The 13208-nt window shown below is 56.9% G+C and overlaps 1 protein-coding gene across 13 annotated transcripts in view; it reads right to left on the reverse strand.

Annotated features, from left to right (window-relative positions):
• The window catches only part of HSPG2 (heparan sulfate proteoglycan 2), a 96940-nt gene that overhangs the window by 37472 nt on the left and 46260 nt on the right, over positions 1–13208 (reverse strand). For 6 of the 13 annotated variants that reach the window (XM_063105577.1, XM_063105573.1, XM_063105576.1 and 3 more), the window contains exons 16-34: positions 12653–12832; positions 12360–12556; positions 12100–12247; positions 11316–11443; positions 10801–10887; positions 10662–10720; positions 10420–10487; positions 9392–9532; positions 9102–9278; positions 8730–8909; positions 8530–8648; positions 7864–7975; positions 7580–7693; positions 7369–7496; positions 6911–6997; positions 6371–6420; positions 5968–6062; positions 5600–5740; positions 5038–5229 (exon numbers count right to left, since the gene is read on the reverse strand). In XM_063105577.1, the coding sequence (XP_062961647.1) occupies positions 5038–5229; positions 5600–5740; positions 5968–6062; positions 6371–6420; positions 6911–6997; positions 7369–7496; positions 7580–7693; positions 7864–7975; positions 8530–8648; positions 8730–8909; positions 9102–9278; positions 9392–9532; positions 10420–10487; positions 10662–10720; positions 10801–10887; positions 11316–11443; positions 12100–12247; positions 12360–12556; positions 12653–12832 (2403 nt within the window). Of the gene's footprint in view, positions 1–1628; positions 1713–2586; positions 2776–3943; positions 3983–5037; positions 5230–5599; positions 5741–5967; positions 6063–6370; positions 6421–6910; positions 6998–7368; positions 7497–7579; positions 7694–7863; positions 7976–8529; positions 8649–8729; positions 8910–9101; positions 9279–9391; positions 9554–10419; positions 10488–10661; positions 10721–10800; positions 10888–11315; positions 11444–12099; positions 12248–12359; positions 12557–12652; positions 12833–13208 lie in introns of all 13 variants that reach the window. The other 7 variants (XM_063105565.1, XM_063105566.1, XM_063105567.1 and 4 more) reach the window with 4 other exon arrangements.

Raw genomic sequence — 13208 nt, forward strand, 5'->3', positions numbered from 1 at the left:
TAGGTAGCTTTTGTTTGCCCAGAATTCATTTCCCCTTTTCTGCAAATGACACCTTGGTTTTCTTTAAAGAATGGCTCTTCCCCCACATGCAGGCCACGTGGTTTGAGGGCCTGCCACCCTGCCGCTCTGCAGCGAAGACGTGAGCCAGGCCTGGCCAATCTGCACATGCCACTGCTCAGGCACTCTGCCCCATCAGGGATGGCCAAGTGAACCCGGCACTTCTGCTCTTTCTACTGGACAGAGAAACTCCCTCCTCTCATCAGATGAGACGTCGGAGAATGACGCCGATTGAGACAAAGGCCAAAGGAGCCCCTGGATCCAGCCATTCCTGATACCGGGAAATCCTGACTCTGTAGTTGCCAGAGCCAACAGAGTCTTTGTTGCGGACAAGCCAGTTAGACTTGGGGTTTCCGTTGCTCACTCCTGGAAGAGTCCTTACACATTTTGCAGGGGCTCTCACGCAGGCAGCCGAGGCCCCAGTTCTGCCCCACAGCACTTTCCCTTCTCTCCTTTGCACCAGGGCAGATGGTCCGCTCAGCACCACACCACGTCAGTCCTACCCCACCTGTTCATTTGTGTGTTCAGTCAGTCAGTGAGCATTTATCAAACACCGACTGACTACAAGCAGGCCCCGCACAACACAGGTCCCGGGATGTTCTCCACCAGCTCAGGGTGTGGTAAGGAATTCAGGAGAATAACCAAATAACCATGGAACAACTCATCCCGTTTGCTTTGGATGCCAGCGAGTTCACAGCCATGTTGGGACCAACTTTCTGGCCAGCTGAAGTAGGTTCAGCACAGTGACTAAAGGGGCAGACTCCGCAGTCTGAAAGACCTGGGTCCGAATTCCAGCTGTATTGGCTGTACAGCCTCAGACAAGTCTCTTAACCTCTCCGAGCTGCACTTTCTTCATATGGAAATGGGAATAAAAATAGTATCTACTTTGAAAGGTATCATGAGGATTAAGTAACACAGGACGTGTAAAACGGTGCACACAGCACAGTGCCAAGAACACGCTCTAATGCTTAAACACTCCTGCTCACTTCTAGCTCCACCCTTGGCTTTAGTAGTTCTCTCCTCACCCTCTCTTCTCCCTTGCCCTGCCCGTCTTACCTACTTCTCCAAATGTTATTTTATTACATATTATGTGTACTCTTAAGAGGCACTCTAAATTGTTTTTGGAACAAGATGGAGGCCATATCAATACTGGTACTAGTGCCAACGCCAGTGCTAACGATAGTAATAACAATAGTGTCAATGAGAACAGGAGTGATAATCAGACTAACAGTGAGCACTGAGAGGCCAGGGGCCTCTCTTGCCGGTACATGATAAAGCAAACAGTAAGTGCCTAATTCGTGCTTCTTGAATGAATGAGTGCAGACTAGGCCAACGATCTGGACAGAGTAAAGGGAGCCTAGGTAAGACAGCTCCTCCGCCAGGGGCCAGCTGAAGCGGGGAGCAGAGCCGGGTTCAAGCTCAGCTGTACTTTGACCTGAATGTGGGACTCCAGGCCAGTCCCTTCCCCCGTGGGTGGCAGTCTACCCATTTGTTTCACAAAAGGTTTTGATAAAGGGCCTCCTTGTATTTTAGGATTCTAGGACACCCATGACCCCCCAACTCCTTGTTACCTTGTCCCCCAGGAAGGCTTGGGGCATCTGCCAATAATAGAGGCTTTCAGGAAGCAGAGAGAAGGCTTCGTAGGAGAGAGAGAACTAGGATAGAAGACAGGTGGTGAGAGCCGAGGGGAGTGGTGGGGGGCCAAGGGACAGAGGTGGTCCTGAGAGGGGTGGACACAGACCCCGGAGGGAGGCCTAACAGCAGGGCAGAGGAACAGAAGCCCACCCCCACCTGAAAGCTCAGGTCCTGGCCCTGCTCTTTGTACAACTTCCCTCTCTGCACCGGACCCAGACACCCTAGCCGCTCTCTGGGTGAGGTCTGAGTCAGTACCTCTTCATGTCTGGTGTGTCCCCCTTGGCATCTGGTGCAGATGCCAAGATTTATGTGGCACATTGGTAAACATTTAAAAATTTAGTAGCTCTTTTAGTGTGTATTTAAAAATGTATGGGGCTGGCCTGTGGCTCACTCGGGAGAGTGGTGCTGATAACACCAAGGCCACGATCCGTATATAGGGATGGCCAGTTAGCTCACTTGGGAGAGCGTGGTGCTGACAATACCAAGTCAAGGGTTAAGATCCCTTTACCAGTCACCTTTTTAAATAAATAAATAAATAAATAAATAAATAAATAAAAACCAACAAACCAACAAATAAATAAACAAATCAATCAATTAATTAATTAATTAAAATAAAAATGTATGACTAGCATAATTGAGTAGGTATATGATTGATTTAAAGAAAAAAAATTTTTTTTTTTTGGTGGCTGGCCAGTATGGGGAACTGAACCCTTGACCTTAGGGTTAGGTTACAAGGCTATGCTCTAACCAACTGAGCTGACCAGCCAGCTCCCTAAAGAAAAATTTGAAATAATAGTCCAGGTAGTCTAAAGAAATTGTGGAGCTGGTTCAGAAAAGAAAAGCCTAGAAAGCACGGTGGGTGGGGGGCTCTTGGCGGGTTGCCTCGGCACATACCTGAGAGCCTGCTGGGGAGGACAGAGATGGAGAGGTGGAGGCGGAGGAGGAGGAAGAGTGAGCTGCTTGCAGAGCAGCTTCAGGCTGGGGATGGCGGGGGAGCCCCCGGGGAGGGGGTTGGGGGTGGGCAGCAAAGCTAGAAAGGAGCTGCCAGATCTCAGCATCCACCCGTCTCTGGGCCTCGTCCACCTGGGGGACCAGGAGAGGAAGCACAGAGGAAAGGAGCAGAGAGAGACAGAAAGGACGCCCATGAGGCTTAGCCTTCCCCACCCACTTCTGTGCCATCTGTTCAGAGGTGCCGACACATGACACTCAAGCCCTTGTACCCAGTGCCCACTTGCTCCCCACGAGCCAGGCTGGGGTATCCTGGGATGGGCCCAGCTGACCATGGGCACAACTGATAGGGAGGGTGCCCAGCAAAAGGGGGCAGACAGCTCTGTCCAGCTGAGGCCAGAAGTGCTGGAGGCCACCCCAGTGGCTTTTGTGGTAGAAGGTGGCTGCTCCTTGGGCCTGACTCTCCATGTGTGCCTGGGGCACAGCCCAAGCCATTCATGGCCCTGGAATGTTCCCCAAAGGCAACACTGGAATGCACTAGGCATCAGGCTGGGCCCGGAATGGCATGGGGAAAAATCCTAGGAAGGCCAAGGCCTTGGTTCAGGGCTCCTGCCTGGACTAGGCTCTCTGGTCTCCTCCCCGGGGCACAAACACAGCCTGTTCCGATCAGGCCCTCAGTTACTTGTGATGCCCGCTGTGCCTGGACCCTGCCCTCTGGGGGCCCCAGGATCCTCCCAGCTGTCACGACTGCCCGCAACTGCTCCTGAGAGGGATGTGTGGTTCTGATGGGATGGAGGGCACAGGCCAGCTCAGACCTCCCAGGGTACAGAGCTGGAGCCATGGGCAGAGTCTTCTACCCATGGACATGGTGGTCAGAAAGGCCCACATTGACCAGGGAAAGATGCATGCTCCCCACTCCAGGCTGCATGTGCACACAGGGGGTTAATGGTGGATGCTTGGGAAGCAGTGCCAGGGTGTATCTAGTGGCCAGTTATGGGGACTGGCATCGAGTTCATTTCCCTGCAGTCTTGGTCACCATTCTGACTTCAGACATTGGCACCAGGAGCAGACCACAGAGCAGGTGAAGCGAGGTGAGGCGCAGCCCCTTCTGGCTCTGATCCCTGGAATGGCAGGGCTTAGGCACAGCAGTGGCCTGCCCCAGGGGGCTGTTGGGCACTGCCTGGGTTCATGCAGACCCTACATAGCCTCGGGCACTGGGCATCTCCCCACGCAGAGCTCAGGGCATCCGAGGACACACCATGCCTGTGTCACACCAGCCTCACACCACTCCCAAAAGGCTTACCTGGTGGGCCCGGCGCAGCCGCGCAAAATATGCCTCCCTCTGTGGGGCGTGGGGAGACACCAGGAGAGGAGACAGAGAAAGAGCTGAGAGCTGCAGGACAGGGCAGCAGAAAGGCCAGGGGAGGAGGAGCCCAAGAAGCAGGAAGCGACCAGAAGGCAGCCTGCCCTGGGAGAGGGCTGGGGTACCTGGCTCTGTCCCAGGAAAAGGGATGCTTGAGCACTGGCCTCAGCCAGCAGGGGACTCCTGTACCAACACCCACTTTCCATGGGTACCAGGAGGTGGCTGTGACTGCTCAAGGAGCATGTCTGGGAAGGCTGCCCTGGAGTCTGAGACCCTAAGACCCTGCCCCCCACAACACCACCACCGTCACCTTCCCAACAGACCACATCCTGGAGTAGCAAAGATATGTTCATCTGACTAGTTTCGTATTTTAAGGGTGGCCTCTGACCTGGGCTTGAATTTCAGCATTGCCACCTACGAGCTGTGGGACTTCAGGTAAGTTACCTAACTTCGCTTGCCTTAGTTTCCTCATTTATGAAATAGGGCAGAAGCAGTACCTGGCTCATGCAGTTATGATCTGTGACACGTAAACGTGCTTGGAACAATGCCTAGCACACAGTGAGAGCTCAATAAATATGACCTATAACAAGAATTGTTAGCAAAAGAAAAAAAAAATTGTTATGCCCAACACCAAGCACAGAGCCAGCAACGTAGTGAGTGAATTTTGAGTAGCAAATGAATGAAACTGAAACTCTCATTTGTCCTTGTGTTTCAACAGCCTCACCCAGGACCTGCTTGTTGAATAACTGCATGAAGGTTGATAATCACTAACATCTGAGCACTTGCTATGTGTGAGGCACGACGTCCTATCCTCCCAGCCACCGTGGCGATGAGCTTTATCAGAAAGTGTCAGCTATCGGACCACAAAGCCACATGCTTAACCACGATGCAGCAGCAAGTGGCAGACGCCTGCCCACCAGCCAAGACTGCTCAGAGGTAACTCTTGTCTGCGTCACCACTGACCCCGGTGCTCAGCAGGGCTTGGCTCAGAGCTGGTGCTTGGGGAAGGTTTGCCGCCTCCGCTAACATCACACCTTGTCTCCCTGGTATGTCTCCGGCAGCTGCCAGTAGAAGGACTCCTGGCCGAGGTGAGCGAAGTTGCCAAAAGAGAGTTGGGCACCCTCAAGCACAGGCTCCACGGTGAAGCCTCCTGTCAGGCGGCTGTTCCGCTGTGGGTTCACCAGGGCAAAGCCCTGGAAGTCTCCAGGGGCAAATCGGGTGGAGATCTGGCAGGCGAAGGAGGATGGGGTATCAGCCCGGGCTCTGGGGTGGGCACCTTGGTGGGGGATGGGGCATGGGAGGGTATTAGGATAAGTAACCAGGACATGCTGGGATCAGGACTGGGAGAGAAATCATGGGGAATGGGAAGCACTGGAAGGGGTGGGGAGGTGCTGGACTCTGCTGAACTGAGCAATAATGAAGGCATGGGGAGGGTCGCTGGGCTCTATGCTGAGATGGGAATGATGGGGGCCTGGGGATGGACATCCTCAGGTGATGGGGACGCTGCTGGGGCCAGGCTCCTGACTTGCCCCAAGGGGAGCCAGGGAGTGGCAGGGAGCAGGACCCGCCCAGTGCTGGGGCAGTACAGGCTCCTACCAGGTGGCGGGTGTAGGAAGAGCTGGTGCACTGCTGGGTGACGCCCATGCAGAAGCAGGGCAGGCAGCCGTCAGGGTTGCTGCTGCTCAGGTGGAAGTGGTGGGGCCGGCAGCGGCTGCAGGTGAGGCCTTCCACCTGGGCCTGGGGTGGATGGATGCAGAGATGAGTGCAGGGAACTCGGTGGGGGGAGGTTTCCTGCACCCCCACAGCCTCTGGGTCCAGCCTCCCCAGCCACTTCCTGCGGTTCTGGGCAGCCCCCGCCCCCACCTGCAGGCCAGGCCTCAGCAGTCAGACGCTGCCTGATTTCCCACCAGGCCCCAGACAGTGGCGCAGAGTGGGCTTTGTGGAGGGCAGGGATTGGGACTCACCTTGCACTGACACTGGCCAGCAGAGTCACACTGGCTGCTGATGCTGCCCTGGGTGTCGCAGCCGCAGCCTACCGGCTCTGGCACCTGGCCATCTCCTGAGGGGGAGGGAAGCCACAGCTGGAGCCTGAAACCCTCCACCAAGCATCCCCACTCCTACCTCTCTGAGCACCCAACCCAGCTCTCAGAGGGAGCGCTTATTCCTGATGTGGGCACCATATTCTCACAACAGCCCTCTCAGGTGGGCGGGGCCTATTCCTATCCCCATTTTACGGATGAAGAAGCTGAGGCTCAGAAAGGTAAAGCCACTTGCCCCGGGTCACAAGAGGAACAAAAGCTCTGTCCTAGCTCCACCCTGGGGGAGACTAGGTAGCCCGACCCGAACAACCTCTCCAACTCTACTCACTTCGGCATGGCTGGCCCTGGCTGGGGTTGCCATGGTAACCCGGGGCGCACCTGCAGAGAGAGAAAGCAACAGTTTGGAGAACAGACCTCAGTGTCCTGGAGAGCCTGCTGTGAGCCCAGGATTGTCTTGGGGGCCCTGGAATGAATTCGATGACCTCATGTTGCTGGAAGAAACCAATCAGGCTAACTCTCCTATTTTACAGATAGGGAAATAGGTGGGAGAAGAGCAGGGACGTGCCCTGGACCACAAAGTCAGTGAGTTGGCATGATCAGGCCTTGAACCTAGGACCTTCAGCAAGAATGAGGGGTTTTGTGGGAAGACCCTGGCCTGGCTGGGGCAGGGAGTGCTGGGGGTTGGAGATTAACTATGAGCCAGGATGTCTGAGGGTCTTGAACGCCAGGCTAGAGCCGACCACTGTCTCCTAGGGCCTGTATAAGGCCAGAGTTCCTGGTTCCTCTGGGTCAGTAGGGCCTCACCTGGGCCCAGGATTCCTGGGCAGCCCCTCCCGCATGCCCCCATCCTCCCCGCCACCTGCCTCACCTCTCACAGTGACGCCCACTGTGGCTGGGGGAGCAGGTGTCACAGGTGGGGTGGCCGTCTGTGTCCAGAAAGCAAGTGTGGGCAGCCCTGAGAGTGTGGGGGCACATTTCCAGTTAGAAAGGCATCAGCTCCCGCTTCTCCCCCATCCTCCTTCAGGACCGGAGAAAAGGCAAGGGAAGGCCGCACGAGCAACCTAACGTGTTTTGGCTGCCCACTGTGTGCCAGGCAACACCTCATGCAATTCACACAAAAGGGCTGAGGTGGGCGCGCTGTCCCCATTTCACAGAGGAGGCAGTCAAGGCCCTGAAAGTGAAGTGTATCTTACAGCAAGTGACACACCCAAAAAGCGGTAAGGCCAGGATTTAACCACTGCCTCTCAGAGCCTGGGAAGAAGGGAGTGTGGGAGGGGGAGGCGGATGTTTCAGGGAAGGGCAGGTACAGGCAGGTACTGAACGTACTGGCCTGCAGCAGGGGCTCCATAGCACGGGCACGGCTGGCAGTCCTGCGGCGTCCCCTGCTGGGCGTCCCCATAGTATCCTGGCTGGCACTGCTCACACTGAGGGCCCTCAGTGTGGTGCTGGCAGCCCTGGAGGGGCAGAGTGCAGGTTGAGGCTGGGCCCCTGGAGGCCACAGATCCCGGTGGTGCGGAAGAAGAAGGGCAGGACTCACCTGGCAGACACCTGTTTCAGGCTCGCAGACCTCGGTGTGGCCATGGCAGCTGCAGCGTTCGCAGGTGCCCAGGTAGAGGCCACTGGGCATACGTGTGTAGCCTGTGTCACAGTCCTGGCGGCAGGAAGATGGCAGTGGGAGGGGTTTCCTAGACAGGGCCCCTTCTGTGCAGGGGGTACTAGGGGGCTGGGGTGAGCCTGGGGAGATGGGGGAAGCTACAAGAGGAGGAGTCTGGAGCACCATGGAGGGGCCGGCTGGACAGGTGGGTGGCGCCCAGGGCTCACCTGGCAGGATGGGCCACGGTACCCGGGCGGGCAGGTACACTTCTCCACTTCTAGCGCAGGGTCTTGGCCGGTGTCTTCAGGCACAGCCACATCCATGCTGATGCCAGAGACCCTGGGTGTGATGAGACCCATTGTGAATGAGTGTTTGCTCTGTACCAGGCATGCCTGGACTCCTATGCTCCAATTATCTCATCAGTCCTCCCTACAGCCCTGCCATGAGGCTGCTGGGGCCCTGCCCAAGTTCCTGACTGGGGCACCCATCCCCTAGCTGCTGCCAGAGCTGTGGCTAATGGCTAATATCTGCAACTTCCTCCGGGGATCACCCTTCCTCACCCACAGAAGTTACACCACCCCGTTCCCCCCGGATGACCAATGATAGGCTGACACAGGGTACAAAAGCCCTTTTGCCTCAAAGTTAGGTGACTCTGCAGGTGATCTACTCTCCAGGGCTCCCCGGGGGATGAGGTGGAGGTAGACCTGACCTGGCAGCGCAGCCTTGTCCAGCCCCTTCCCCTCCTGCGTCCCTCCTTCCCTTATAGATTATCCTCGTGGATCACGTGCACCTCAACCCCCATCTCTGGCTCTGCTTCTAGGGAGCTTGACCTAAGACAAGCCCTGTGAGGGAGCACTATTATAATCTCCTGCTCCTGCCCTGGCCCCAGACACCTGCTCTCAGCTTGCTGCTGGGTGTAGGATGCCCGGATCAGGAGGGTATCGATGCCCGCCAGTGCCATTAGCAGGTGCTCTCTTGTGGCCGGCTGCCCGTCAGGACGCTGCCATGCTTGCTGCCAAGGAAAGGACACGTGCTCAACTGCTGACATCCTGGGGTGGGTACACCCCTGAGAGGAGGGGATGGTGCTGCTCACCTCCCGGAAGGGCACGCTGAAGCTGCTGGGCTGGCCGGGGCTGGGCTCCTGGGAGGTGTGGTGCTCCAGGACGATGCCGTTGCCCTGCAGTACCACCAGGGGCTGCCCGTGCAGGGGCGTGGAGCCAGGCTGGGGCCGCTGGGTCACTGTGAAGCGCAGCTCTCCTCCATAAGAGGTCACCTGGAACACAGGGTGGACAGTTACTCAGTGGGGGCCCCCATAGTCGGGCACTGTCGCTGCTCCAGCCACTTCTTCTGTGCAGAGTACCTCACTATTCTCCACAGGCACCATGACACTCCAGCTTCCAAGCCTTTGCCTGTGCTGGTCCTGCTGTCTGGCGTTCCCATTCCCTTCCTACCACCCCCGGCCTACCTTGTCCCCGCGGAAGCGCACAGGGAGGCTCCAGAAGTAGGGTCCAGACAGGAGGCTATGGAAGGAGGAAAAAGCCAGTTCCCCGGGTATGGGCGATGAGATGCCCGCACTGGTGGTGTGGGTGCCTGCGGCGTTGGTCAGGCTGAACTGGTCGGGCTCCTCAGAGGTCCCGTGCACCTGGGATGGGGAGAAAGGGTCAGGATGGGGGCCGTGGCCTGGGACTGGTGCTGGGTCCATCCAGCCCTGGGCTCAGCAGTCCTGCCCACCTGCCGCCCACCTCGCATTGTTACCTGGGCGCGGCGCCAGGAGGAGCTGGTACACTGGCGGCTGACACCCATGCAGAAGCACCTGAGGCAGCCGTCGGGGTTCTGGGTACTCAGGTGGAAAGAGCCATCAGCACACTCATTGCACAGGCGTCCCACCACGTTGTTCTGCAGGCACAGAGCTGGGAGCTGCAGGATAGCCCACGGGAGGGGCTGCCTGGGGCTTCCGCCTGAATCCACCCACAGTCTCGGTGGGGACCCAAGGCCCAGGGGAGCCATGAAAAGAGCACATGTATGAGGCATCACCATCATCTGAACCATAATCCCAGTTAATGGGAACTTATGCAAACATCTTTCTTTTTTCTCTTTGGCTGCCAGGGTGCTTGCAAATAAATTTAGATTTGAAATATAACAACTTGATTAAAATAATTATTGCTACCCTTAATGCAGTGTTTTATGCACTGTGCTAGTTTCAACCCACCACCTCATTTAACTTCCCTAAATACCTCGAGAGGTAGGTGATATCTCCATCCTTCCCGTGAGGAAACTGAGGCTCAGGGATATGAAATGACTTGCACAAGGTCACTCAGCTTGCTCCTCCACTCTGGGATTTAAGATCAGGAGTGCCTGACCCCAAAATCTGTTCAGTTCTTTTTTCTACTGATGCTTGATTCTCCTACTCTAATGCAAATGATTTCCCTTCTCTGAGCCTCTACGTCTTCATCCACAAATTGAGAATGCTAATACCTACACCATCGTGTCAACGTGAGAACTGACAAAGCATGGTAACAGCAAAGGTACAGTGCAGATATAACAGTTGCACAAAGGATGACTGGGACTTGAACTCAGGTCACCTGACTCCCTAACCAGTGCTCCTTCCCAATGCCAGGCCACCTCTCATGGTGCAGAAGACTGGCCAGCCAGGCCCATCAGCCTCCCACTAGACCACCGCCCACTGGCCAAGGAGCTGTGGATAGGATGGAGTCTCCTTCCTCCCTCTCCCAGCTGTGGTGCTGGGAACCAGGCCCTGGGGTAGGCAGGGTTGGCATGCATACCTTACAGTGGCAGACCTCCCCAGAGGTGCCTGTGCTGCCTCGCTCATCACAGCGCACGATCTCCTGGTCTGAGGGCACAAAGAGGGAATTGGCAGGGCAGGCGGGAATGGGATAGACGCACTCTGGGCAGACAGAGGAACAGAGTGGGGCGGCTCCCCAAGGATCATGGGCTGGGGCAGGGAGGGAGGGGGCCTGGTGGGCAGCCCAGGGAGGTGACAGGGGATGTTGACTGTGGTACTCACTGGTGGGCCTGCACTTTCCACCTGGCTGGATGGGGTTGCCCTCATATCCGGGGGCACAGCTGGGGGAGAGAGGAGGCTGTTAGCAACACCTCCATGTCCCCACCCAGTACAGCCTGCCTCCCCCAGCCCCCTCCCTCACCTCTCACAGCGGCGGCCTGTGTAGCCTGGGGCACATGCATCACACGTGGCTTGGCCATCCGTGTCCAGGAAGCAAGTGTCTGAGAATCTGTGGATATCAAGTGGGCAGGGCTTACACTCCCACCCTGGGAAATGACTGCTGTCTACAAGGACGGAGGATGCTGGGAGGCATGACTGTCTCCCTGCCCACCTATAGCCTCATAGCAACTGTAGGAAGACAGATGGGGCCATTACATGGAAAAGGAAACTGAGGCCTGCAGAGGTCAAGGAGCAATGCACAACTTACTGACTGGGTTGGGTTTGGCTCATTTCCCCCTTTATTTTTGGTGTCTGGGTGGTACAGGGATCCAAACCCTTGACCTTGGTGTTATAACACCACACTCCAACCGAGCTAACCAGCCAGCCCTAGGAGGGTTTTGAATCCAGGTCTCCCACCTCTGTGCCCAGAGCATGCCCCAGCCTGTTGCTCTGCCCACTCCACCCGCCCAGTCTGCCCCACCCTGAGCTGGGTCTGACCTGCGGGAGGCATCGATGTACGGGCAGGGGCAGGGCCGGCATGCAGTGGCCGTTGCCTTTGTGGCATCCCCAAAGAAGCCAGCCTTGCACTTGTTGCACTGCGGCCCCTCCGTGTTGTGCTGGCAATTCTGGAGGAAGGGCGGGGAGTGGCTCAGGCTCTGTAGAGAAGAACTGGGCCAGATGGGCACCGGGCGGGCCATGGAGGCCATCTGGCTCAGCCTCCCCCATCATGCTGAAGTCACTCCAGCTCTGCAGACAGGGGAGCATCCAGCTGCACCCTCTCACTGATGACAGGGAGTTCATCACCTCACACGGTAGCCTGTCCCATAGACGGTTCCAAATGCCTGCTTTGTACTGACCTAAACCCGCTGCCCTCTTCCAATCTGCACCTGCTGACCAGTTCTACCCTCCGGAGTCCGTTCCTTCTACCCCTGACAGCTTTTCAGGGATTTGGAGATAATAGTTCTGCCCGGCTTGAGCCTTCTCTTCTGTCAGCTCCTCAATCCCAGCTCTCTCCACTATTCCTAAGAAATAAGTATGATATCTAGGCCCCTTCCCACTCTCCACAATTAGTCAAACCATGGTGGAAGAGAGTATGACCTTCACCTCCCTTGTTTGGACACTATATCTCTGTTAATGCATCCAGAGGTCATGACAGCTTGTTTGGCAACCATGGCAGTCATTCTGGAGTCTTAAGCTAAGTTTATGGGCACAAGGGATTGTCACACCCTGCCCATACCCCCTACCCCTCTCCAGTGTCCAAGTGCCAGCTGGCACTACTCACCAGGCAGTGGCCATACACAGGGTCACACGAGCTGGCATGGCCATTGCAACTGCAGCCAGAGCAGGTCCCCAGGTAGGGTCCACCAGGCACCCGGGTGAAGTGGGCATCACAACTCTCACAGGACAAGCCAGAATAGCCAATGGGGCATCTGTAGGGACAGGACCAAGGGGGTGGCTGCAGAAACAGTGAGACCCTGCTGTTTCTCCTCTATCCTTGCCAGGGTCTCTGTGGTCTCCAGCCCTGCTGGGGCAGGCAGGCACCTGCACTCCTCCACGCTGTGGGCACGGCCATGGCTCGTGGTGTGGGTGACAGTGGTATCCATGGCGATGTCGCTCAGCCCCACACTGGCCATCTTGGTGTTGTACACCGTCTGGATGAGCATGGCCTCCAGGTTCTGCAGCACCTGAAGCATCTCTGCCCGCTGCACCGGCTGGCCTGACTCGTGGACCCAGTGCTCCTGGGTGTGAGCGAAGGTGGGGGTGGTCACACATCAGTGCTTACCCAGCCTGCATCCACCATCACCCACAGTACTAAGGGTTCGGGTGCCACCCACCTCAGAGAACTGGACCTGGCGCTGGTTCACAGTACCGGGCTGGGTTGGCGTGTGGCCTCGGGAGAGTAGGCGATATCCAGCACCCACGAGGACCACATCTGACCGCTGCACTGGCTCCAACGTGCCACGTGCCAGCTCATAGCGCACCTTGTAGCGCAGGGAGCCACCATAGGAGTCCACCTGGCCAAGACAGGACAGATCAGGGCAGGGCAGCCACAGGTGTGCCTGATGCCCACTGTGCCTGCCACGAACAGCCATGTATAGTCTTCCAGCTCCTGCCTCATTCTGTCTGCCTGATGCTCACTGTATGCCTGGCACTGAGGTGAGCACAGGGAAACCAAGATGCGTGAGTCTCAGGCTTGGCCTATGGGGTGCTCAGTCCACGCACCTTTGCTGTGCAAAAGGTGCCCAGAGAGGCCAGAGTGGGGGGGGGGTCACTGAACCCAGCACAGGTGTTGGGGAGTAGTCAGGGAAGGCTCCCAGCAGGAGAGAGTGCCAGCTCTTCCCAAAGGCTGAGTAAGAGTTCTCAAGCCAAGAGTGGTAGGCAGAGATGCTA

The sequence above is a fragment of the Cynocephalus volans genome, chromosome 8, assembly GCF_027409185.1.
Source record: "Cynocephalus volans isolate mCynVol1 chromosome 8, mCynVol1.pri, whole genome shotgun sequence".
In the NCBI taxonomy this organism is placed as follows: domain Eukaryota; kingdom Metazoa; phylum Chordata; class Mammalia; order Dermoptera; family Cynocephalidae; genus Cynocephalus; species Cynocephalus volans.